Below are 26,472 nucleotides of genomic sequence, written 5' to 3'. Positions count from 1 at the left end.
CTTCAAAAAGCGTGTTCACCCCGCCAAAACTGCCAGCTTCACCAGGAGAGTAATAAACTTCCTTTAATATAGCCTCCAGTGTAGACATATCTGGTAACCACTTCCCCCAGCACCCAACCCCCACACTAACACCCTTGTGTTGCATTCAAATGCTTGAGGACAAATTTAAACCGTGGCATGTCTCCTCCTCAAAACTATTTCTACGGTAATGCTTTCTATAAAGTCGTCTCAGGGTTGTAGTGAGTGGGCCTATAGGCGTTGTGAAAGAATCCATATCCGCCCCTGCTTGCCTTAGCACAGTCTCAGATAAACAGAGTGGTTGTTTGAGAAAGCAGATAGACCTGGTGGGGTTGCCGCCCAAATCCCACCCCCCTCTACTTATTCCGATTAGTTCAGCATCATTCTTGGGAGGTCTGAGGCCTCTGAAACCTCTGCCAATTGGTTGTGGAGTGGTGAGGCAGGTTGTTAGAGGGGGTCACACCTCCACCCTGCCACCCCATAGACCACGCCTGTGCTCTGGCGGTGGGGTGGCTAGATCAGTCTGGGCCCTGATAGGCCATAACTACATCATGTGATCTAGGGTGGTTCTTGCAGCCTGAGGGGTTGGGGCTTGGGGGTCTGCATGGGCTGTCCTTCTGATGTCATGGACCATGTGGTGCTGGTGTCACACACTACGTGACTGGGGGTTGGGGCAGGGTTGTTGAGGCCACACACCACATGACTGGAGGTGGGGACGGTGTTGCTGCTGTCACATACCATGTGACTGGGGGTGGGGGTAGAGTTGCTGATGTTACACACCATGTGATTGGCGGGCATGGGGTGGGGATGGTGATGTCACACACCATGTGACTGGGGGTAGGGGCAGAGTTGCTGATGTCACATACCACGTGACTGGGGTAAGGGGGCGGGGGCGGTGACATCATGCATCACATGACTGAGGTCAGGGGGCAGGGCTGATGACATCCCTCTTTCCCCATGTATGGTGTGTGGGGCCAAGGGGCAGGACTTCAGGTCCCACCCACCTGTCACATTTGCATTGAAGAGCAGAGAGCCCATATACTACTGTTTTCATTTGGTTGACTGCCTTGGGGACATAGCAGAGGATTGTGGCATTAACATCCTGGGAGCAGTCCACAGTTGATATACTCCAAAGGGGCCTCAACACTGTTCTGTATAATGGAGGCCCAGTCCTCAGGGTAGATCCAGCAAAATGAGGGTCTGGTGTGCCTTCACACCTAGCCACAAATAGTAGAGGTCATATGCCAAGCAGGTCATATAACCCTGGAGCAATGGAGTCTGGCATGAGTCACACAGGTGGCTCCTCATGGCAGAATGAAGAAAGGGAAGGAAGCAGAGGGCTGTGGGATGCCAACACATCACAAGGAAACAGCTCAAAGATACTCCCGTTTTTTCCAAGGTCATTTTTCAAACAGGATGGTGCTTTAAGCACTTCATCAGCTGCTTACATCTGTAATTAAATTTTCTGGAGAGCATTAAGGACACTTAGAGCAGTTCAGTGTTGTATCAGTTCATAGCCATAACCAATTTTTAAGCCATGTCATGTGCCCTGTCAATTTTGTACTAAGCCTTTTCTTTTTTAAATGAAAATGTCACATCATACAGGAGTCCAGAAATACTATACCAGTTATGAACCAAAATTACTGGATCCACATTCCAGGACAACACACTATCCAGTAGCATATGGAAGGGATATTTTGACATCAGAATTAAAGAGCTACTTTTACCAGTGTTATGGGTTCTTTAATATTTACAAATAGTAAATCATCTAAGTCAACATAAAGAACGATACAAAAGTTAAGCAAGTAGAACTCACTTTACCTTGGAAAGAATCATAGAAAATCAGGGTTGGAGGGGGCCTCAGGAGATCATCTAATCCAACCCCCTACTCACAGCAAGACCACGCCCAATTATATCATCCCAGCCAAGGCTTTGTCTAGCCAGCTCTTAAATACATCCAAGGATAGAGATTCCACAACCTCTCTGGGTAACCTGTTCCTGTGTTTTACTACCCTCCTAGTGAGAAAATTCTTCCTAATAGCTAACCTAAACTTCCTTGGCTACAACTTAAGACCAAGGGCCAGTATGTGGGATTGCCCCATGGCTGCATCTGGTGTGCGGGGCGGGGCTGGGGTGATTATGCTGGATTACACTTGTGCACCGACCCCAGGCTTGATGTGGCCTATGGACTGACCCTGCCCATGGGATTTAGCTTGTGGATTGACCCCGTGTCATTCTTCTGGCCCACAGTGTGAGAAAGTTAAGCAGCACTAAACCTGAGCTGTTACAGTTTAGCTTTATTCTACTGCAGGGTAAGGTCATATGGACAGTTACTGTGGAACGTTGATTTCTGATAAAATCTCTCTCCCTTCTTATCTTGTCGGTCCGTATCTTTCCTTCTCACCCACTTGTGGTAGAGTTTTGAGCTGAAAAGTGCAGCCACTGTAGGAGCTGAGCTCAGTTAGAATATGAATAATAAAACTGGTTATTTTACAGAAGGGGGCCTGTTAGTCATAGAAAATTGGGGTTGGAAGGGACCTCAGGAGGTCATCTAGTCCAACTACCTGCTCAAAGCAAGACCATGCCCAGCTATATCATCCCCACCAAGGCTTTGTTTAGCTGTCTCTTAATCTATCCAAGGATAGATTCCACAACCTCTCTGGGTAACCTGTTGCAGTGTTTTACTACCCTCCTAGTGAGAAAATTCTTCCTAATATCTAACGTAAACTTCCTTGGCTGCAACTTGAGACCATTGCTCCTTGTTCTGTCACCTGCCACCACTGATTACAGTCTAGCTCCATCCTCTTTCAAACTCCGCTTCAGATAATTGAAGGCTGCTATCAAATCTCCTCTTAGACTTCTCTTCTCTAGACTAAATAAGTCCAGTTCCCTCAGTCTTTCCTCAGGAGTTAAGTGCCCCAGCCCTCTCATCATTTTGTTGCCCTCTGCTGGACCCCAATTTGCCTACATCCTTTCTATAGTGGGGGGCTCAAAACTGACACAGTACTCCAGATGTGGCCTCACCAGTGCTGAGTAGAGGGGAAGAATCACTTCTCTTGATCTGCTGGCAACACTCCTACTGATGCAGCTCAGTATGCTGTTAGCCTTCTTGGCAACAAGGGCACACTGTTGGCTCATATTCAGTTTCTTGTCCATTATAACCCTCAGGCCCTTTTCTGCAAATCTGCCCAGCCAGTCAGCCCCCGACCTGTACAGGTGCATGGAATTGTTCCATCTGAAGTGCAGTGCTTTGTTGAACCTCATGGCATTTTTTAGTCCAGTCTTCCAATTTGTCAAGGTCTCTCTGAATCCTATCCTAACCCTGCCCCCAGCGTATCTATTACTCTCCCCACCTTAGTGTCATTTAAAAATTTGATGAGGGTGCTCCAAGTCATTGATGAAGATACTAAAAAAAAACAGCCCCAGGACTGACCCTCAAAGCACTTTACTTCATACTGGCTGCCAAGAAAGTGGGAAGAGAAAGGGAAGGGGCAAGAAATGATACCACCCCACTTGATACCTGCCAAGAATGGATGGGTTGAGTCAATATACTGTATTTATTCAAATACAAGACAAGGTTTTTTCCCCTCATTCAGCATAGGGAAAAAAAAACTCTTGTCTTCCAGTTGCACAAAAGGAAACATTGTCTATTGTTACACCACTGCCAAAAGCAGCATGTCAACCAACACTGAGCATAACTATAAAACACTTGGCCCATATTGGGAAAACAGTGATGGGAATGCATGTACGTGTGTCCCTTAAAAAAAACCAAACGGCTGGGTGTTCCCTCCACAGGAAATTGGCACTGGGCCTAGGGAAGGCTAGAGCCACCCTTGACACCCTCCCTGTGGTGCCAAAAACACTGAAGTTCAAGATGACAAAGTTTTGAGGCACAAGGAAATACAGAGGACCTGAGAGAGGGCCTACATGGTAGATGATGGGGGTAGGACAGTAACCACAACTAAGCTGCATATGAAAATGGAGCCAACTAAGCCCATGGATAAGGGGGTAGGATGGGGGGCACAAAACTTACATAGCAAAGAACATACAAGAGACCCAACACAGCACCACCACATTCAAGTAGGGAGGTAGTTTGTAGGCACACAGAGTTACAAATAGAGAGATGTGGGATACACTTGTGGTGAATCTTGTGCGCTACATATGATTTAAGCCAAAAATCCCAAAATGTTGATGGGAACCTACCACAAGTATAGGTTAGTGCAGCTTATCTGAATAAAATACACACTAGTGCCCATTAATGACCCTCAGAACCAACTGTTTTTCAAGTCATGGTGAACCACGATACTGCATGTATGTAGACTACTTCTTCATTCCCACAGCTAAGCTGTACCTTTCTTTCCCATTTTCAATGATGCCGGTCTCTTCACCAGCCTTAAATGTCTAGCAAACCTCAAACAGGGCCTCAAACAGTTCACCCAGAATCTCTGTCACCCTCTCTTTCAGCCTGTTGCAGGTTGCCCTAGGACTCATCTTCATATAAATTTTTGGAGGATCCCCGAACATGACAAGAACACACCTGGTTCCAGTTACATGTTGGGGGGCTAATTAGCACCATGATCCTTTGTGGGGTGGGGGGAGGTATCTGGAGTATATACATATACACATACTGAGCTCTGGGGTCACCACGGATTGAAACTTTGTCATCTCTGGTGGGGCATAGCCCAATGAACTGTATGGTAAATCAAGAGCCTTTTGACTTTGAACTAATATCATGCATAGTCTGTGCTATTTATAAGCAAGTACAAAAGTGATGCTTAGAAGTGTGCTTATGGCATACATGTGCTAAAACATGCAGCAGTTTCAAAAAAGCAAATGTTATCAATTCTGGATGAACCAAGTCTATGGGTATCTATAGTAATTTTATGCAAATTACTACAGGTATGCTTATTTCGAGATCAGTGTTTTAAAATTTGCCCTCATTTCCATGTGCTCAGGGAGAGCAGGGTCTGACAGTAAGGAGGAAGGGAGGAGAAGGACTACAGGGACAAATTGGGGGGGGGGAGGGGGGTAGAGAGCAAGGGGGATACCTGATAACCCCCCCGCCCCAATTTATTTTTCCCTGCTGTGGCAGTGGGAGACGGATACGGTGAAGGCAAACTTCCAACAATTACATTCTATACCTGGAACATTATAACAAATTTATAATTTTCAATATATAGAATCTAACTATTGGGGGGAGTTGCCTTGTATTCAGGGTCATCTAATATATCTGACTATATGCAGTAGATAAAATCGTTGGGATAAGGTATTTAAAACTAGGCATTTCTCACATAATATTTAGCCATCCATCTAGCAATATAATTATAAGGTTGAAACTGAGGCTCTGAAAGACCAGTTATGCTTAATGTGTCAGTCCCTTTTTCAAAATCTTGCAATAAAGAAAATATGTAGTCAGAACCTGTACACTTAATACCATATTACAAAAACAGTAATTATCATCCAATTGTACATTTTAAAAATACAAGTACTTTAAGGTATTAATACAATTTATATTTGTTTAATGTTAACTTTAAGGTTTAATAATGTTAGCTAGAATGAAAATATAGTTTTAATTATTAACGTAACTACACAGTCTTCTTAAAATGAGCCGCAGATAATATTACAGAGCATCTTGGGCACTACTGAGGGGAGCAGATCATCAAATGTTTCCTTTCCCCAATTTATTATTAATATGTTGGTGCTCATTTCTGCATGGCTCTAGGATTCATACATTTTTATTCCTGAACTTCGCTGCCCTTTCCTTCTACTCCTCCCTCCCACAACTTTTCTTTAAATACGTGTTTCCACCTATTAAATAGAGGGAATAGTGCCTTTAATTACTTCTCCTAACAATTCTCATATTGCTTTTAAGCTGCTGCTTTAATCTTTCTAATGGTAAAAAATGTACTCATTTTACTGAGCCTGGAAATCTTTCTGAACACAGTACCTCCCATAATGTTCAAGGAAGGCAATGTTTTTTTAAGTAATATTATGTAAGTAAAAGAAAATAGAGGCAGCCTGTAGTAATAACTGGGCAAAGGAATCATAACTTACCACAACAGGACATAAATCAAATTGAAGTACAAGGTATGGAAAGTTGAACAATTTGCTGTGGTGAAAAAGGTCTGGGCTTTACCACGTTAGCTACTCAGCAGGAACTGCCCATGTGCACACATTTACTCCACAGTAAGTAAAAATTAAACTGGAGACATTAAATCCTCAATAAAAGAGAAAGATCCTGCATGCAGGCAATCACCAGGGAACAGGTAATGCACAATAAAGACTCACACCCTTACCTCAGTCCAGAAATCTTAGTTATTTATACTTAGTCTATCTCAAGACTCAAAACTGCTCAAAGCACCCATGGTTGAAATATCGATACTGAAATTTTCTTTGAATTAAACAAGTAATACGATATACAAGCATACAAAACATATTTTAAATTTCTAGAAAACAGAAACTTCTCTCTCTGATCATAATACATAACTGACCCAATCAACTTTAGAAGAGCCACTGACAAGAGTGATGGGCCAACACAATTGACTTGTTAGGGAACAGTCAAGAACTCCAATTTATCAAATATTGCGCTATACCCAAGTCAAAGGCAGTTGTTCCTAAATTTTTAATGCATCTCTTGTTTGATCCATGCATCACATCGATTTCAATATTCTGAACTTAGAAAGGATGCCTCCACTAATTCTTGGAATAATAAGACAACACAATTTAGAAATCCTCTAATTATTTCTTCTCATATTCCTGCTGGACAGTTTTGGAGACTCATATTTATTTATAATATATCATTGTAAACACTGGACCAGATTCAGCACATCTGCAGCTTCCTAACCTGCCTACAATTACAGCTCCAGAGGATATACTCTGCCGGCCAAACAGAAACCTAACACATTGATGGTTTCTCTCCTTTTGTATGTAAACAATTATTCGCAATGTGAGTCCCATTAGAGATGAGGCAACAGGCACTTTCCACTCCTTACAAAATAAACGACAAAACTGAGATATAACTTTCAATACTTATGAGGTGAAGAAGACTAGATAGAGTACCTTCACTCAACAAAGCTACATCAGTATTTACTTCTCTATTCCCAGTTTGGTTACATTGTTCATCAATATAAAAGAGTTATTCCTCTCTTTCTTACACAGAGTGAGATCATAGTATATTCATCTATTACAGAAGGCGCATTTAATTCATTAACTTAAATTGGTTGCTCATTTAAATTACTGAAATTATGTACTCATTTTCCAAATGTTGTAACAGAACTTTTCTTGTTTGAAAAAATAAATCTTCAGAGTTTACATTCTGCAGCCCTTATGGAAAACCCCGTCAAATCCCTTCTGAGTGTTACAAATCAGACACTGGAAACACTGTTTTACATTAACTATTAATTTAATAAGAGTAACTATTAATTTAATAAGAGTGAGTTATTAATAAGAGAAGGCAAATAAAAGTGAAGCTCAGGAAAAACAGTAGCAGGATAAATTAAACAGTCCAAATAAAAACAGCTCTTTTTTATGATAGCTCTGAGAACTTTAGGAAAAGACTAATTTCATTTGCACAGAGAGTAACAGCAAAACACCATCCCCAATCTTGCAGTAGCAGAGGATCCAAACCTCTCATTGATTCTCAATGAGTGCACAACAAATTCAAAATAAGACCACAGTGAGCAAGAGAGGAAGGAATGCTGCTTGTTGAGATCAAAGAACTTGTTGCATTCTCCAAGGATGTAGAGATAACATGACTATTTAAAGCAGACTATCATAGTTAAGTAATTTGTAGGTGACAGCTTTAAAAATCAGAAGGACTGATAACCAGGGATCCTGGTTTTCTGTTTCCCATGGAAAAACAGAAAAATCACAGATTTCTCCTTTTAGCAGAGAAACCCACAGATTCCCTGCTTTTGCAAAGACCTCTGCAGGCTGGTTGAGCTCCAGCCTGCAAGAGCTATTTGCAAGAAGGGCAGGAAACCCCCAGCCCTGCCCAAAGGGGGAGAGGGAAGGGTGGGGCCTGAGGCTTTCAGTAAGCCATAGCTCCACTCAGCTCAGCTTCGCTCCTGAAGCCTGAGGTAAGAAGGGCTTGACTGGGCTGGGGGCCCCTCTGGCAGGGCTGGGGGGTTGCGGGTCATGGCTGGGGGGGAATCCAGGAGTTGGCCCCACCCCCACCCGAGCAGGCAGAGCAGTGTGGCAGCTGGCTCCATGATGCTTCTGCTGCAGCTACCTGCTGTTGGGGGGAAAATAGCTGCAGACTTGGGTCCCTTGCCCTATAGCCCTGGCAGCTGGGGGCTCCGTTGTGGGGGCAGTGAGGGCCACCAGCAGGGCTAGGGGTGGCTGCAGGAAGCTTTTAATTTTAATAATGGATTTTGGAGGGGGTGGGGAGGGAGGTATCAGAGATTTTTTTTTTTTTTTTAAATCAGAGAAAACCGGGATCTGCGATGGTGACAAACAGATTTAGATTGTGTTACACCTGAAAGCCAATAAGACCATAATAACTCAGCTGTACTAGTAGTACTTGTTACGTAACCTTTAACTCATTTTTACCCTGATATTTGTTGCAACTATCTACTGGTTGTCTGAAATCTAGAAAGCAAGGTAAGGACTCTTTTCTTTGTTAGTGAGAGTAGTGCCTAAGCACAATGCTACCCAGTTCTCTGATTAGGACTGTAGGAACTACTATGTTATAACCAGTTAAATAGGTAACAGTAATTATATTCACACTCCACTGCTCATTTAATTTCAATTAATATAATGTACATCAAAGGGTAAAAATAATTGTTAAAAGATGGAAAAAAAATTATGATCCCAAATAATTGTCTCTCTCACTCACTCGCACACACACACAAGCTTTAAAGCACAAAGACTTTCAAAGAACCCCAACGAATTAAGACACTCAGCACTTACCAAATTTCAGCTTGGTCACCTAACTTCTTTTGTCTCCTTAAAAATATCCCAGACTACAAATGAGCAGAAAACTGGGGGGGAGGGTTCCCCCCAATTTAGCATTAAGACACAAGGTCTGTGTATGTGTGTGTTTATGTTCCAAGTCAGTCTTAAAGAGAAAAAGGAAAATCCTAAACAAAATGATTCACATTTCAGGAATCTTTTAAATAACTATCAAGAAGAAACATTTATATATAAACAAAGATTATGACAAAGTCCTCCTCTACACATTACAAGTATCGCACAATTAACTAGTTAAATACACAATTACCTTAAGACCAGCTACACATTCAGGGCAGCTATCACACAATGAAAAGCTCTAACCAGCTATAAAGTTAGACCTCAAAAACATGTACTAACTTTATAGCTAGTTGCTATTAAACTTTAATTTGCACATGTAGCAGGGTCTTCCCTGAAGCTGGGAGCCCTGTCAGCTGTCAGCTCCCAGCCATGAGGGTGCACCTTGCCCAGCCAGGCTGCAACTCTTGCAACTCCTGGCAACTCTCAGCCCCAGCAGCTGCAGACTCTGGGTCCTGGCAGCACCCTACGGTTGATTCCCAGGAGACACAGGACACAGCTATGATCTCCCAGGCCCACGGGCTCGTGAAACCCCTCAGGCAGAAAGAACACCAGAGCCACAATCTCCAAGCCTCACAGGCATGTGAAACCGGTGGAATGGGGAGATCACTACAGCTGCCATCAGTTGAGGGGGCTCCCAGCCATGAGAGCTTGCGTCTTGCCCATGCAGAGGGAGCCCAGTATCAGGCTCCCCCTGCACTTGCAATAAGATGCAATGAGATCTAATATGCAATCCCACCATCACACTTCCTGCCAAGCACATGTGGCATGGAAAAAGGCATGATTGTGTGAATTGCACATTAGATCCCATTGTGCCTTTACCTGCACATATAGCAGGGACTATGTTCTCTCACTCAACAGAAATGTCTCACTCAAAAAAAATGTTAGTACAAGGCAATATTAAAAAAGAACTACAACTACCAGTAATACTGTATCAAGCAGTAACAACATACCTTTAGCCACAGCTTCTTTATACTTCTCTTTGGCAGAATTTACTTCTTTTATTAATTGTCTATAACTAGCTTTTAATTTTTCCAATTCTGTCTTTGTAACCTATTAAGAAAGCAGAAATGGGAAAGGTATTAGAGCCATTATCTTGAGCAGTTAAAGACTTTTTCGCATTAGAATAAGGCAATTATAGAATGTAATTTCCAAGACACTAAGGATGTATGCTTTTTTCCCCCTCACTGGTTCAGAAAAACACTTCAGTATGCTAGCACATATTGCAATGAAAACATACAAACAAGCAAAAAACCCCCCACACAAACAGTGGAGACAGACCAGAGAAGAACAGATGTTTGACAGGCTTGACTCCAACACTAGGGCTGGCCAAAACCAGGGTTTCTGGGAAAAATCTTTCTGATTAAGACAGTCCCCCCTCTTTCATCATAATGTCCTACATCAAAGCAAAACATATTTATTTACGCCATCCTAGTTGATATTAATATTAACCAAACATTACATTTCAATAAGAGAACCCAAATGAAATTGTATTAAAATATTTCTGGATCATAATTAGATATTCTGAACACTTATTAGATCTCTCCCGACAATAAAATCAGATTTTTTCCAGTGACTAACATAAAAATCTGACAAAAAATACTGCATTTTAAAACAGTCTCAGAAGCCATAAAACATATGTTTACATAGCATTATTTCTCAAGGGTCATGGAATCTAAAGGTCTTTAAGGGGAAAGAAATACAACCTGGAGCTAGTGATAGAAGAGCCTCTCTCCTAATCAGCTGCACCGTCTCCATGAACCAAGATATTTTTGGTAAAAGCCACAGATTCATGTCAATAAGAGTAATGGATAATGAACAATATGAGTGCAGGAACAAACCATTCTGATGTGCAGGAAGACTAGCAAATATAACAGAAGACCAGCTTGGCTTAGCAGGAAACTCTTCAGTAAACTAAATCACAAAAAGGAAGCTTATAAGAAGTGAAAACTTGGATAAACAACTAGGGAAGAATATAAGAACAGTGCTCAGGCATGAAGGGATTAAGAGAGGAAGGCCAAAGTACAACTGGAGTTGCAGCTAGCAAGAGATGTGTAGGGGAATAAGAAGGGTTTCTAAAAGTATGTCAGTAGCAAGAGGAGGATTAGGGAACATGTGGATCCTTTACTGAATGGGAGAGACAACCTTGTGACAGAGGATGCAGAAAAGGCTTAAGTGCTCAATGCCTTTGAGACCTCAGTCTTCACAGGCAAGGTCAGCTCCCAGACTACTGCACTGGGCAGCACAGTTTGGGGAAGAAGTGAGCAGCCCTCAGTACTGAAAGAACAGGTTAGGGACTATTTAGAAAAGCCAGACATGTACAAGTCCACGGGGCCAGATGGGAGGCACCCAAAAGTGTTGAGGGAGTTGGCTGATGCAATTGCATAGCCACTGACCCATGACAATCAGGAGAGATCCCAGATAATTGAGAAAAGGCAAACATAGTGCCCATATTTAAGAAAGGGAAAGAGGAAGATCCAGGGAACTACAGACCAGTCAGCCTTACCTCAGTAGCTGGAAAAATCATGGAGCAGATCCTCAAGGAATCCATTTCTAAGCACTTGGAGAAAAAAAGTGATTAGGAGTAGTCAGCATGGATTCACCAGGGGCACATCATGCCTGACCAGCCTGACTTCTGTGATGAGGTAAATGGCTCTGTGGATGCAGAGAGACCAGTAGATGTGGTGTACCTTGATTTTAGCAAGGCTTTTGATATGGTCTCCCACAACATGCTCACAGGCAAGCTAAGGAAGCATGGGCTGGATGAGTAGACTGTAAGGTAGACAGAAAACTGACTGGAGCTTAAGGTTCAAAGAGCAGCAATCAACGGTTTGATGTCTAGGTGACAGCTGGTATCGAGTACCCCAGGAGTCAGTCCTGGGGCTGGTTTTGTTCAATGTCTTCATCAATGGCCTGCATAAAGTGTATCCTCAGCAAGTTTGCAGATGACACCTATCTGGGGGGAGCAGTAGATACACTGGAGGGTAGGGTTAGGATCCAGAGTGACTGTAGCAAAATGGGCTCCTCTCGGGCCAGCTGTCGCCAGCCTCCCACCCGCCTCCGGGCACACCACCTGCCTGTCTCGCCCACCACGACTTGCTGGAAAATTGATAAGCTGTTAAATAAGGCAGGAGGCTCCCCGTTTTTTTGCACCGATCCCAGAAGTGCTATCTGCAGCTCCTATCCTCCCCTACACCACAGCCCAAGCCTTGCAAATGGCATCCAGATGTTACAAACACACTTGCTCCACACACTAGGCTCCAGAATCCTCCTCATAGGACCCTCCTTTGGTTCCCCCCACTCCAGCGGCCTATGCCGCCTTCATCCTGGCTGCTAAGCTCCATGTAGCTAGCTCCCCTCTCAGGCGTGGTCCCTACTCAGGACCATCGGCCATACACAGGCCCTGGCCTCACCTCAAAGGCCAGGCAGGGTCCTGCCCCAAGCCCATGACTGGGTGGCCCTCGTGGTGGGCCCCTGGGCCTTTTGACCTTCTTGGTCCTGGCCCCAGCATGAGCCAGGCGAGGGGGCACTCTACTTCTGGCCTCACTAGCCCACACTCTCTTCAGGTCCCCCTTCCTGGACATGGGAAGCTGGGGTACCTCATACCATGACTGGTGCCCCAGGCTCTCACAGGGGACTCTGACACCCCCCCGGGGCAGCAGGTCGTGGTGCTACTCAGGATGTTACTTTCAACCCACTCTGCCTCCCAGCAGTGGAGGACTTATCAGGGTCAGGACTCGACTCTCTCGCTCTGCTTCCTGATGGGCTCAGGTGGCCATAGCTGTACCTGACCCCACTCTCCTGCTCAGGGTCTTGAACCCCCGCAGGCCTCAGGTGGCCACAGCCGTACCTGGCCCCAACCTTCCCTCTCAGGGTCTTGAACCTCCGCAGAGTTCAGAAGGCCGCAGCCGTACCTGTCCCCAAACTTCACTCTTGGGGTCTCGAACCCCCGCAGGGCTCAGGTGGCCACAGCTGTACCTGGCCCCAACCTTCCCTATCGGGGACTCACACTCCTGCAGGGCTCAGGCGGCCTTGGCTGTACCTGGCCCCCACTCTCCTCATCGGGGCTTGCACCCCCGCAGCTACCTCTGATGAAATGCAAACCCACCCCAAAGTGAGTGCCAGGGTTAAAGCACCCCACCCACCTTTCACCAGGGTGGCATTTCTTGGGGGGTATTAACTGGCTTGGCATATCCTGGGGGCTCCTGCACCACTGAGAGCCCCACCAGGCCACCCACTCCTGGCAGGGTGCAGTTTTAGATCATACCCAGGACCAGGAGCCTCCTGACCATCCCCTACAGCTCCTCCCTTATCTCCAGATGATACCAGCAGCCCTACAGCCAGGTGATGTTGTTGCCTGGCCTCCACCAGCAAAACTGTCCTGTTTATATGGGCAGCCCTATAAAATAGCTGCCCTCATCAGGCACCTGGTGGCTGCCAGTGTCAAGCCCTTAAAGTGGCCTGCACCTACAGTGCCCTGCCACAGTGACCTAGACAAATTGGAGGACTGGGTCAAAAGGAATCTCATGAGGTTCAACAAGGACAAGTGCAAAGTCCTGTACTTAGCTCAAAACAATCCCGTACACCAGTACAGGCTGGGGACTGATTGGCCGAGCAGCAGCTCTGAGGAAAAGGACCTGCAAGTTACAGTGGACAATAAGATGGGTATGAGTCAGCAGTGTGCCCTTGTTGCCAAGAAGGCTAACAGCAACCTGAGGTGAAATGGTATGCATGTTGCCATTAGCTCAAGAGAAATGATTCTTCCCCTCTATTCAACACTGGCGCGGCCAAATCTGGAGTACTACATTCAGTTTTGAGCATCCCGCTAAAGAAAGGATGTGGACAAATTGGAGAGAGTCCAGAGGAGGGCAACAAAAATGGTAAGGGGACGGGGGCACTTGACTTCTGAGGAAAGGCTGATGGAACTGGACTTATTTAGTCTAGAGAAGAGAAGTCTAAGAGGAGATTTGATAGCAGCCTTCAACTAACTGAAGCGGAGTTTGAAAGAGGATGGAGCTAGACTGTAATCAGTGGTGGCAGGTGACAGAACAAGGAGCAATGGTCTCAAGTTGCAGCCAAGGAAGTTTACGTTAGATATTAGGAAGAATTTTCTCACTAGGAGGGTAGTAAAACACTGCAACAGGTTACCCAGAGAGGTTGTGGAATCTATCCTTGGATAGATTAAGAGACAGCTAAACAAAGCCTTGGTGGGGATGATATAGCTGGGCATGGTCTTGCTTTGAGCAGGTAGTTGGACTAGATGACCTCCTGAGGTCCCTTCCAACCCCAATTTTCTATGACTAACAGGCCCCCTTCTGTAAAATAACCAGTTTTATTATTCATATTCTAACTGAGCTCAGCTCCTACAGTGGCTGCACTTTTCAGCTCAAAACTCTACCACAAGTGGGTGAGAAGGAAAGATACGGACCGACAAGATAAGAAGGGAGAGAGATTTTATCAGAAATCAACGTTCCACAGTAACTGTCCATATGACCTTACCCTGCAGTAGAATAAAGCTAAACTGTAACAGCTCAGGTTTAGTGCTGCTTAACTTTCTCACACTGTGGGCCAGAAGAATGACACGGGGTCAATCCACAAGCTAAATCCCATGGGCAGGGTCAGTCCATAGGCCACATCAAGCCTGGGGTCGGTGCACAAGTGTAATCCAGCATAATCACCCCAGCCCCGCCCCGCACACCAGATGCAGCCATGGGGCAATCCCACATACTGGCCCAGGTCAATACACGGGGCTGCGCCTTTCAGTCTGCAGGGCTCCTCACAAGTCTGGAAATTTGGCAGTGGGAAAGCAGTGACAGTGTTAATTACCACAGCTTCCAAAGCCATTTCCAGAACTGCAGGAATTAACACTGTCACCACTCCCCTGGCCAGCTGGCGACCCATTTGACTGTGTGGGTGTTGACACCACAGTCCCTCAGTTTCTTAATGAGAACGGGGTGAGAGACAGTATCAAAGGCCTTCCGAAATCCAGGAAGACTACGTCCACTGCTACCCCTGCATCTAATGATTTGGTTATCTGATCATAGAAGGCCACCAGGTTGGTCTGACAGGACCTGCCTCTAATTAACCCATGTTGGTTGCCCCTAAGCATACTCTCCCCTGCTGCCCCTCGTGGACATGCGTCAGAATAATTCAACAAAAACAAAAAGCTTTCCCAGGATTGAGGTAAGACTAACTGGCCTATAGTTTCCCAGGTCCTCCTTCCTTCCTTTTTTGAAGATGGGAACCACGCTGGCCTTCTTCCAGTCCTCTGCCACCACACCAGAGCACCACGAGTGCTCATAAAGCCATGCCAGGAGTCCCGCAATGACCTCAGCTAATTCCCTCAGTACTCTAGGGTGGAGATCATCTGGACCAGCTGATTTGAATACATCCAGTCCCTCCAGAAGTTCCCTGACTAGTTCCTTACTAACCCTTGGCCTTTGTACTTCAGTTTCTTCCTTGGCTGAACTATTCAACTGAAGTACAAGTACCAGTAGCTCCAGCACAATGTTTTCTGTTAGTCTTTTCATATGCTCATTGAGATTTTGCAAAACTCATACTAGTTTCAACAGCTCCTAGGAAACAGAAATGCTCTGACCTGGCTCTCTCGAGTAGATAAAGCCAGCAATACAACAGACTACAGCTCTGTACTAGATATCATATTTAATATCAGTTCCAGCCAAAACAATTCTACACTTCCCATAATCTCTGCAAACAGGAATCAAAGCTGAAAGGGCAATTCAGGTAAAGTCAGATATTCAGAAATTCCAAGCCAATGAAATCTTACTCTATTTGCCAGGAATTATGTCTGCTCAGGTGTTTTGTATCCTGACCCAAGATACTCTCCTGGACTTTTCCACTATTACAATTTGCAACAGTTTTTCTGCGAATCATTACTTGTCTAAATAGATCAGCTAAACAAACTGAGAAGAAAAATATTTGGCTTCCAGTTGTTCTACAGGTGATTAGAATATTTTTGTTGTTGGAAAACAACTGCCTTACTGAGCCCAAACAATTATGTACAAACTTCCTGAAAACATAAGTTAAGGTCCAATGAAACTCCATCTGGACTCCTGTCCTAGGCCCGGGAAATCCTACAATTCCAGGAATAGCTTCCTTTAGACAATCTGTTTTGTAGCTCTCTCTTGGAGCTAGGGATCCTAGGAGACATCTGAAGTTTCCTAATGAAATCAACATTTTTGCGATGGAAAATTCTGAAAATGTGGGGGTTTGGTCCGATACAGGAGTCAAGCCTATATAAGAGCTGCTCTTCTCTGTAGTGTCTCCTCTGGACTATTCTAACAACAGATGCAAGTCTGGCTGACTGGAGGGAAATGCTTGTGGGGTACAAGATTTCATAGAAAATCATCTTGCTTTCAGTTAAACCTTGATGTGAAGGACCTGGAGTTAACAATTATACAGAAGTACACCTTTTTCCTCCATGAGAAATTCTGCCCAAACACTAGTCTTGTTTAAAAAATTAATTAATTAATTAACAAGCATCACTTGTAGCCTATTTAAACTAGAAAGGAAGAACCATTAGCCCCAGCCTCCTCTGTGGGTTGATGTTCCTCAGGATGCATAAAAAATGTCTTAAAAGTAATTCATTTAGTAAAATAAATAAATAAATCTTTATTTCCCCCACCCCCAGATTAACTGCAGAAAAGCTAAATTCTGACAGGAGAATAACCTCTCCTTCCCATAATTTTCCATTCTAAAGTAAGTATTTACAGTTTCCTTAATAAACCGATCTCCAGGCTCCGCCTCTGGAGAATGTTTTCCAAATCCCACAATCCATGGGTCTTATTGCTCAGTTCAGGCTGCCACTCAGATTTCTGCCAAATACAAAGGGCACAGATCTATTCTTCCAGTCCCTGCTTTTTAGTGCTCATCCTCAGTGAGCTCCAGTATCCATTTGTCTTTGCTGTTGTTCAAAACCAATCTTAGAGCACTAGAATAGAATTCTGATTCTTGCCTGTTTCACTGCCGCTCATGCTGTTCTCAAGAACTGCAACTAAACTGACAAAACTAATCACTTTTCACTCTAGCTGAAACTTTGGAAAGCTTTGAGTGACAGAAGCAGTCCCCAAGCAATCTGTCTACTGACTTAGGAGACAGAGCTGCATCACATTTGGACAGCTCTCAAAAGGGTAAATTGTTTTTAGCACATACTTAGATTCTGCAGAAACTAAGATGGCTCACCACAATTTTTTCTCCATTTATCCCTAGTAGACTCATAAATTTTGACTAATAGATTTTTTACCCCAACCTGAAGACGACTAGAGGGGAACAGAAGGAAGAGTGGTCATGTGGAATCACCTTTTCCCAAAAGAAGAATGTTTCCCAAGCTGTCTACCAAATTAAATCAAGGACAGTTTCTGTTCTTTCTGGCTTTTCAACTAGTAATGCATACATAATTGAAGGAATTGACTGAAATACAAACACAATTCAGCACACTTATTTTAAATGTGTACAGCAGAGTGAAGCAGCACAGTGGCATCTGGCTTGTTCACCTCAAAGCTTACATGTAAAAGCCAGTAAACTATGTAGAATAAATATTAATAACTTATGTTAAAAACTTCATAACTTAAGAGTGAAATACCTTGTACATCTCTGCCTCAATCTGCTGGTGAACTCCCACATAGCTCTTCTTTACTTGCTGCTTATCTTTGATCATCATTGTAAGCCTATGTAACGGCCCAGAATTAAGGTCCTCTGCATGAGTCTTCATGATTCGGCTAAGTTGTTCTGTCTGCTGAACCATAAGCAGCCACGACTAGAAGAAAATGAAAGAAGAGAACTTATTGTAACTGGCTTAGACATAACTGCACCTTAGAAAGAAAATGTAAGTCCACCATTAATTTGAATTTTAAAAAAATCTTTTTTAAAAAAAAAAAAAAAAAAACTTTGCTTTCTTTAAATCAGTGGTTCTCAACCATTTTTGTACTAGGACTCATTTGTAAACATCAATGACCAGTCCTGACCCAGTGCCCCTCACTCCCAACCCACTGCTCCATGCCCCTAGGCCACAGCCCCTCAGTGTACGGGGAGCAGGAGGAGGTGTAGGGGACATAGGGGGCCCTAACCAGCCTGCAAGGCAAAAGCCATGTTTTCCCAAATGTTTCTCCTTTAAAGGAGAATCCATTTTTACAGTTTGTTGATCCATTTTTTCAAGTTTGTTCACAACCCTTTGTATATTCTTGTGACCCACAAGTTGAGAAACAGTGCTTTAGACTACAGTATAATCTTGCTTTTTTCATAGAATCATAGAAATTAGGGTAGAAAGGGACCTCAGGACATCTAATCCAAACCCTGCTCAAAAGATATGAATGATCTAGGTGGGGACGGTCCATAAGTATAAACTCTAGTAGGCCTTAAGTTGCTTAATGGTGCTTGCTTTCAATAGTTTTGGTAAGAGGAAGCAAAGGAAAAAGGAGAACAAAAAGTGTGAACTGTTTTACAAAACTCAGGAAAGATGGAATGCAAAAAGCTAGGTTAGAGGTTTTGCAAAAGTCTGTGTAAAGTACATTTACTGGCTAGACAAGGCTAATTTTAGACAAGATATAGTTTGCATAAGGGATAAGAATAGGAGTATGAATATTAATTTGAGTAACACCAATTAAGAACACTTATATATTTTACCTTATTTATTACGCTTTTTGATATTTTAGCCAAACCACAGAGTATAAAATTTTGGGCTCATCTCAAAATCTTTGCTCTTCATTGCTAAATAGCCCATCCACAGAAACTAAAATAAAAACTCTTTTATAACTTAATTTGAATCTTAAGTGAAAAGTTCTTTTCCCCAACAGGCTGTTCACGTGTTAGAGGCTTTTTAGACTTGAGGGCTTTGAGACATTTTACATTTTCTTAAATGTTAGTAAGATTATTACTTACTATTTCTTTAAATGAATGTGCACTTTATACAATTTTAATCATTTGTTTGATATGCCTCATCTGTATGGTAAGTCATTTATATCATTTCAGTATTTCATTATTTTACCTACATCTATGTTTGAGTATTTAACTTTGGTGGGACTGGCTGTTTGAACATTTCTTGGTTCTCAGAATATCTTGGGGTCAACACAAGGGAGTTAGAGTTATTAATCCAAAAATTTGGGTCTGTCAAGAAAGTTACTCGGCCTCATCTGAACTGTCTTCCAAATTCCTTTGGGACACATGTCCGTGTCCTTTCTTCCTACCTCCCCAAAACATGCTACCCACTGCCCTAGGCAATTTTTGCTTTTACTTAAATTCATCTCAGTTATGTTGCTAATTCACTTAACTGTGCCATCTGCATTTTGTTAGAGGAGAAAAAAAGAGCTTTTTATTTAGTTAACGTACAAGGCCAGAATGTACAGTGTACTTGTACTCAGTTCCAGACTTGAACCTCAAAAGATACCTTTATTTGATATTTTTAGAAGTTTATCTCAGGGAGTCCTGCCTAATTTTAATAAGAATATAGGGGGGTAAGAATCCGACTTCGAAAGGATAATTTTCTAAATTCAGCATCATGGATACTGTACCCCAATTAAAATTAAAGGATGTTGGTAGTTATAATCATCAGCAATGGGATTTAACTGGAACACTGTGACTAAAAGTTCTCACTCTCACTGTAGATACCACTGTATCTTTAGTGACTAAAAGGTGAGAAACTCTGTTTTACAACCCATATAAAAAAGCACCCCCACCATTACATGCCTCTTAATACTAGACTAGATCCTAGGTTTAACACTGACTTAAATTAAATTATCAATTAAATCATCTTTATTTCCTGTACATCATACATATCCTTTGGACCTTGCTCATCAAGGCAATACACTAGTAGCTACAAGATTCACAGCCGAAGGTGACATGCCTAAAAGTTACACCTTTTCACTGGAGAAAAATCAAAAGCCATTAATAAAAATCAGATTTGCAAGATATATTGCAAATGGCATACAAAAAAAACTAATGACAAAGGACCAGATTTAGCGGCAGTCGTACACTCCAATGGTTATGGGCGAGACAGAAGCCGTGAAAATTCTGTGTTCTATTTTAGTGTGACCCACTAACTTCAGCAAAACAACTTATCACAATCTTGTGTTTCAACAAACCTTAAAAGTATCAAAAAACCCACCATCTCACCAAAGCACAGATAATACAGTTAAAAAGTTTTGGGATAATTTTTTTTTTATTTGCCCAAACAAAACCTAGGTAAGACATAAGACTAATAACACAATAATAATAGCATACCATTTGCATGTTTCCAACCATTTTATATTCTTCTTTGCATGCTGTGCTAATACTGATTCAACAGTATGTTATTATTTTAAAAAGAAATGCCAAGACAGTCGTATACCAAAAAATTACAGCGTGAAGGGCAGAAGCAGGGAAAGCTTTTCTGAATTAAGATTTGCAAAGCCTGCAGAAACAGCTTGTGGGGGGCACAGAGTTCCTTCCTGCCTGCTTTGAGAGGAAAAGAAATAACATGAGGCACAAGAAAAGAAAACATTGATCAGTTTAAAAGTAATGCATGTTTATTTTAAACATGCAAAATAGCCATATTTACTGGAAGCCCTTTTAAAAATAAAATATTGCTTATCTAGCAACTTCTTTGTAAACAGCTACTGTGCCTCCCAGGTAACATACTACCTCTTTTTTAGAGCTCACATTATCATTTGCATTCCAATCATCAACTCTTGGGTTTTTTTATGAGACAGAACTAGAAATCAAATACAGAAATGTAATTTTTCCAAGGGTAGGGAAAATGTAATTTTTCTAAATGCACTGACAATAATTATTTCTGCATTATTACACTGCCCTGAAGGTGATGAGCAAGATCTTGTGAAAATGCAAGTAAAATCAGACTACCTTGGAAAAAAATGAACAAATAATTCTGCAAATTCAGTTCTCTCAAATTGTCACACGTTTTGGATAGTAGAAATAGCTTAAGCAGCTAAAAATTCCTATCAATTTTGGGAAAAGTTAAAGTTCAAATAAAGATTTTAAAAAACTGTTAACATACTCATTTATTTGTTAAAAAGACAATACATGTGACACAATTAATAATTTTTAGTGTCCTTTGCAAGTCTGCGTATGACAACTTACAGGACTACAAAGCTACTTTTCCCAAGGATAATCATAGTCAAAACATTTCTTTTTAACAAATACTGTAAGTAACTGTCTACATTTTGCCTTTTGACCTTTTTAAAAGACCAGATTGCAATTATTTCTAATTTAGGCTTAGGCTTGGAGCTTTGCCACCTAAGGCTGTGATATCAAACATTAAATGTAAGTAAGGTTTGTCAGCATTTGACTGAGGCCTCGTCTACAGTAAAAATTCTACTGGTACAGCTAGCTAAACTGGCAGAGTTAAGTATAGACAAGTACAGTAAAATGGTAGCAGTAGAGCTACCATTATTAGTGCTACAGTACCAGCAAATCTTCCTAGTATAATAGATGCTTCACTCAAACCTTTTTCTAGTAGTTCCAACTGGTTCCCAAAGTCATACTAGTAAAAGTTTTTCTTGCCAGTATAACTATATACCCTGAGGTTTTTGCAAGAAGGGGGGAAAACATACATACAACCCACTCTATGTAATTAATTGTTACAACTGGCAGTCTATGAGGAATTAAATAGTGGCCCCCAGGATCCTGGCGAGTCACTGCTCCCTACATTGCTTAACAATTGGGGCAAGGCATTGCTGCAACATGGAGAATTGTGGTGAGCCTAGGCCACACAGTACAACAAGGGGTGGGAGGGTCACAGGCATGAAGCCCAGCAGTCAGGCATCTACACAGCGTAGAAGTGTGGGGACATGGATGTACAGTGCAGAAGTGGGGGAAACTGAGACATTGCAGGTGCACAGATGGGGGAATAAGGGTTTGCAGCCTGGAAAGGCAGTGGCTCACTTTGTTGAGGCATGCAGCTCCCAACAGGTGCCTCCTGGCTACTTGGAAGTTGGAACAGCCCTGCAATTAGACAAATTTGAATCTAGATCAAGCCTAAAAGACTTGCTGAAAGGAAAATCCAACTTGAACAAAAAAAGAGGTTCTTCAGACAAGAGGAGGTTTTATAAGTATGGCGACCAGAAAAAGGAGACCAAGGAAGCAGCAGTCCACTGTTAACTAGCCAGGAGGAACTTTTAAACACAAAATTCAAAGAAGACAGAGCTACTCAACAGCTACTTTTCCTTTGTCTTCACAAAAAAATTAAGCTGTACCTAATAAAAAATATTTAGGTAGGGAAGGGGACAAGCTAAGGGAAGAAATAACGAGAGACAGTCAAAGAGCTTCTGATGGGTCTGAATTAATTCAAGTCAGCAGGTCTTCATGAACTTCATCCCACAGTACTGAAGGAACTGGCAGAGGAGGTCTCTGATCCCTTGGCAATGATATTCATGAAATCATGGAAGACAGGAGAGGTACCAGAGGACTAGTAAAGAGTCAACTTAGTGCCCCTCTTTAAAAAAGGAAAAAAGGAGAACCCAGAGAACTACAAACTAATTAGCCTTAGGACCTACTCCAGTAACTTCCCAGGTATTGGCGAGGCTATTTGCAAGCTGTTGTAGGAGGAAACGCTTATCACAGGGAACCAGCACAGATTTACTAAGAACAAATTATGCCAAACAAACTCTGTCTCCTTTGACCAAGTAACTACTTGGGTGGATGAAGGAAGTGCTATGAATATAGTGTATTTGGACTTCAACAAGATTTTTGGCAAGGTCCTGTATAACCTTCTCATAAAAAAATTGGAGAACCATGGGCTAGATAAAACTCTCATAAGGCAGGGAGACAACTGGTTCACCAGCCACAAGCAAAGAATAATTATAAATGCACCAGCCACAAGCAAAAAATAATTATAAATGGATCCACATCAGAAGGCCAAGAGGTTTCAAGTGGAGTGAAACAGGGATCTGTCCAGGACCCAGTGCTGTTCAACTTGTTTATTAACGATTTCAATACTGAAATAGCTTCTTGAGCAAGCTTCTTGAGGCAGATACTGAGCTAGGGCTAGCATCAAGGATCAAAGACAATAAAAAGTCCTTTTTTAAATATATAGGGAGAATGAAGGCACCGGGTAGTGTGAGGCCCCTGCAGGATATGCTTGGCAATCTGGTGGTTGCACCAGAGGAGAAAGCAGACCTCTTTAATTCTTTGCCTCCATTTTCTTGTGCAGGGACCAGGACCCCCTGACCAAGATTCCAGATGGACTTGGGAGAAACACCGCCAGGCCTAAGGTCAGGGAGGACTGGGTTAGGGAGCTTCTGGAGGGGATGGACATGTTCAAATCAGCAGGTCCAGATGCTCTCCACCCCAGGATGTTGGGGGAGCTAGCAGGGGTTATTGCAGGGCCCTTGGCACGGCTTTACGAGCACTCACAGTTCTTTGGCCAGGTGCCAGATGACTGGAAGAAAGCCAATGTGGTCCCCTTCTTTACAAAAGGGAAGAGGGAGGACCCAGGCAACTATAGGTCCATTAATCTTACTTCAGTTCTGGGGAACCTCATTGAGAAGACTATCAAGGATCACATCTGTGATGGGCCAGCAGCAGGGATGATGATCAAGGGCAACCAACATGGTTTCACTGGGGCAGGTCCTGTCAGACCAACCTGATTGCCTTCTACGATCAGGTCACAAAAGCATTGGACACAGGCATCATGGTGGATGTAGTCTTTCTCGACTTCAGCAAGGCCTTTGACATGGTCTCCCACCCCATCCTCATGGTGACTGAGGCATTGATGCCTACAGTCAGATGGACTGCAAATTAGCTGAAGGGTCGTACTCAGAGGGTAGGGGTGGATGGGTCTTTTTCAACCTAGACGAAAGTGGGCAGTGGAGTCCCCCAGGGCTCGGTCCTTGGGCCCGCACTGTTCAATTTCTTTATTAGTGACTTGGACGACAGGGTGAAAAGCAGCCTGTTTAAATTTGCTGATGATCTCAAGATATGGGGTGAAGTGGGCACACTAGCAGGGAAGGACAGATTACAGCCAGAACTGGACACGTTACAGGGGTGGGCTAACGAAAACAGGATGGGTTTCAATACTGACAAGTGCAGGGTGCTGCACTTGGGCAGTAGGAACCAGCAGCACACTTATAAGATGGGAAATTCCCTTCTCAAGAGCATGGTGGCAGAAAGAGATCTTGGAGTCATTACTGACTCCAAGATGAACATGAGCCTACAATGCAAGGTCACGGTCAGTAGAGCTAACCGTACTTTGTCCTGCATCCACAGATGCATCTCAAGCAGGGCCAAGGAGGTGATCCTCCCCCTCTATGCGACACGGGTCAGGCTGCAGCTGGAGTACTCTGTTCAGTTCTGGGCGCCGCACTTCAGGAGGGACGCAGACCACACTGAGATGGTCCAGAGGAAGGCCACCCGCATGATCCAGGGACAGCAGGGCAGACCCTACGGGACCTTAATCTATTCAGCCTTCGCAAGAGAAGGCTAACGGGGGACCTGGTGGCTGTCTATAAACTCACTAGGGGGGACCAACAGGGTTTGGGAGAGGCCTTGTTCCCCCTAGCGCCCCCCGAGGTAAGAAGGAATAATGACTACAAGTTATTAGAGAGTAGGTTTAGACTAGACATCCAACAGCACTACTTCAGTCAGGGCAGCTAGGATTTGGAACCAACTTCCAAGAGAAGTGGTGCTGGCTCCTACCCTGGGGGTCTTTAAGAAGAGGCTTGACATCTGCCTGGCTGGGGTTATTTGAGCCCATTTTTTCTCTCCTGCCCAGGGCAGGGGATCAGACTTGATGATCTACAAGGTTCCTTCCAACCCTACTTCTATGAATCTATGAAATTTGCAGATGACCAATCTGGGAAGGACTGTGAACACATTGGAGGATAGAAGCACAATTTAGAAAGATCTCAACAGACTGAAAAGCTGGGCAGGAGCTAACAGGATGAAGTTCAATGCTGACAAATGCAAGGTGCTACCTTTGGGAACAACAATCAAATACAAAATGGGCAACACCTGGCTAGATGGCAGCACTACAGAGAAGGATCTGAAAGTCTTGGTAAATCACAGGCTCAATACAAGTCTGCAGTGTGATGCAGCTGCACAAAAGACAAATGCATGTTTGGGATATATCAACAGAAGTATTCAGTGCAAAACGAAGGAGGTGATAGTGCCTCTCTACTCAGCACTGGTTAGGCTTCATCTCAAGTACCATGTAGAGTTTTGGGCTCCACACTTTAAAACGGACATACAGGAAACAGAGAGGGTCCAGAAGCAGACAACCAAAAAAAAAAAAAAAAAAGCAAAGCACTTGAAATACAAGTCACATACAAGGAGAGGCTAAGCATGTTCAATTTGCAGAAGAGGTTCTGAAGAAGGGACATTACAGGAATTTTCCAGTACCTGAAGGGCTGCCATAAAGAAGGAAAACACCTTTTCTCTCTTGCTGCAGAGTAGGACATGGACCAATGTCTTGAAGTTGAAGCAAAACAGGTTTAGACTGGATATCAGGAAAAGCTTCATCATTGTTAAAACAGTAAGATATCACAATAGACCTACTCTAGGGACCTTGTAAACTCCCATATCACTGGAGGTGTTCAATAAGTAGTCAGAGAGCCACCATATGGGCATGATCTAGGCAGAACTATGTTTATGTTTCACAGGCATCTCTCATGCTCTTGGGCTTTGCCAATTACTGTGTGGGGCTGTCAAGAAATTCCCCCAACCCCTCCTGCTACATGCTGTCAAGGGGGGTGGTGAGGGGGAGGGGGTTGTTCATCTTTAAGTCTTCCGTACTATCACTAAGTGCTGGCTGCATTGGATGCTGCAGATTTTGATTGGGATCAATGCTTCTGCTGGGACAAACCTAGAGGTTCCTACCTAGAAGGACTTGTCCCACTCAGGGTCAAACTTATGGCCATACTTGGGATCAGGAAGGAATTTTACCCAATGGTCAGACTGGTATGAACTGTGGGGGGTTTTTGCCTTCCCCTGTGGGAGGGTGCAGAGCCCTCTTCCTGGGATCTCTTGAGCACATATTAACAAACTTTACAGCAGCAGGAAGCTAGCAGTCATCATCCACCTTCTTTACCTGTGGCAAATTATGGTGTTATATCTTGTGTTGTGTCAGGGTTGACCATGCAGCTTTATTAGGTGTTAGATAATAGATTTGTACAAGATGGTTTAGACAGGGAGGATCCTGCCTCAGGCAGGGGGTTCATAGATTCCATAGACATTAGGGCTGGAAGAGACCTTGGAAGATCATTGAGTCCAGCCCCCTGCCCAAAGGGCAGGAAGTCAGCTGGGGTCATACGATCTCAGCAAAATAAGCATCCAATTTGCTCTTGAAGGTGTTTAAAGTAGGTGCTTGAACCACCTCCGATGGCAGGCTGTTCCAGACCTTGGGGGCTCAGACAGTAAAGAAATTCTTCCTTATGTCCAGCCTGAAACGGTCTTGTAGTAGTTTATGACCATTGGACCTCG

The 26,472-nt window shown here is 43.3% G+C and overlaps 1 protein-coding gene across 3 annotated transcripts in view; it reads right to left on the bottom strand.

The window, feature by feature from the left end:
* The window catches only part of FER (FER tyrosine kinase), a 357,078-nt gene that overhangs the window by 301,435 nt on the left and 29,171 nt on the right, over positions 1–26,472 (bottom strand). For all 3 annotated transcript variants that reach the window (XM_019532458.1, XM_019532460.1, XM_019532459.1), the window contains exons 4-5: positions 17,648–17,821; positions 9,999–10,098 (exon numbers count right to left, since the gene is read on the bottom strand). In XM_019532458.1, coding sequence (XP_019388003.1) covers positions 9,999–10,098; positions 17,648–17,821 — 274 coding nt within the window. The remainder of the gene's footprint in view (positions 1–9,998; positions 10,099–17,647; positions 17,822–26,472) is intronic.

Source organism: Crocodylus porosus, unplaced genomic scaffold (assembly GCF_001723895.1).
Source record: "Crocodylus porosus isolate Cpor-Errol unplaced genomic scaffold, CroPor_comp1, whole genome shotgun sequence".
Classification (NCBI taxonomy): Eukaryota; Metazoa; Chordata; order Crocodylia; family Crocodylidae; genus Crocodylus; species Crocodylus porosus.
This window is presented reverse-complemented; position numbering and strand designations above follow the sequence as displayed.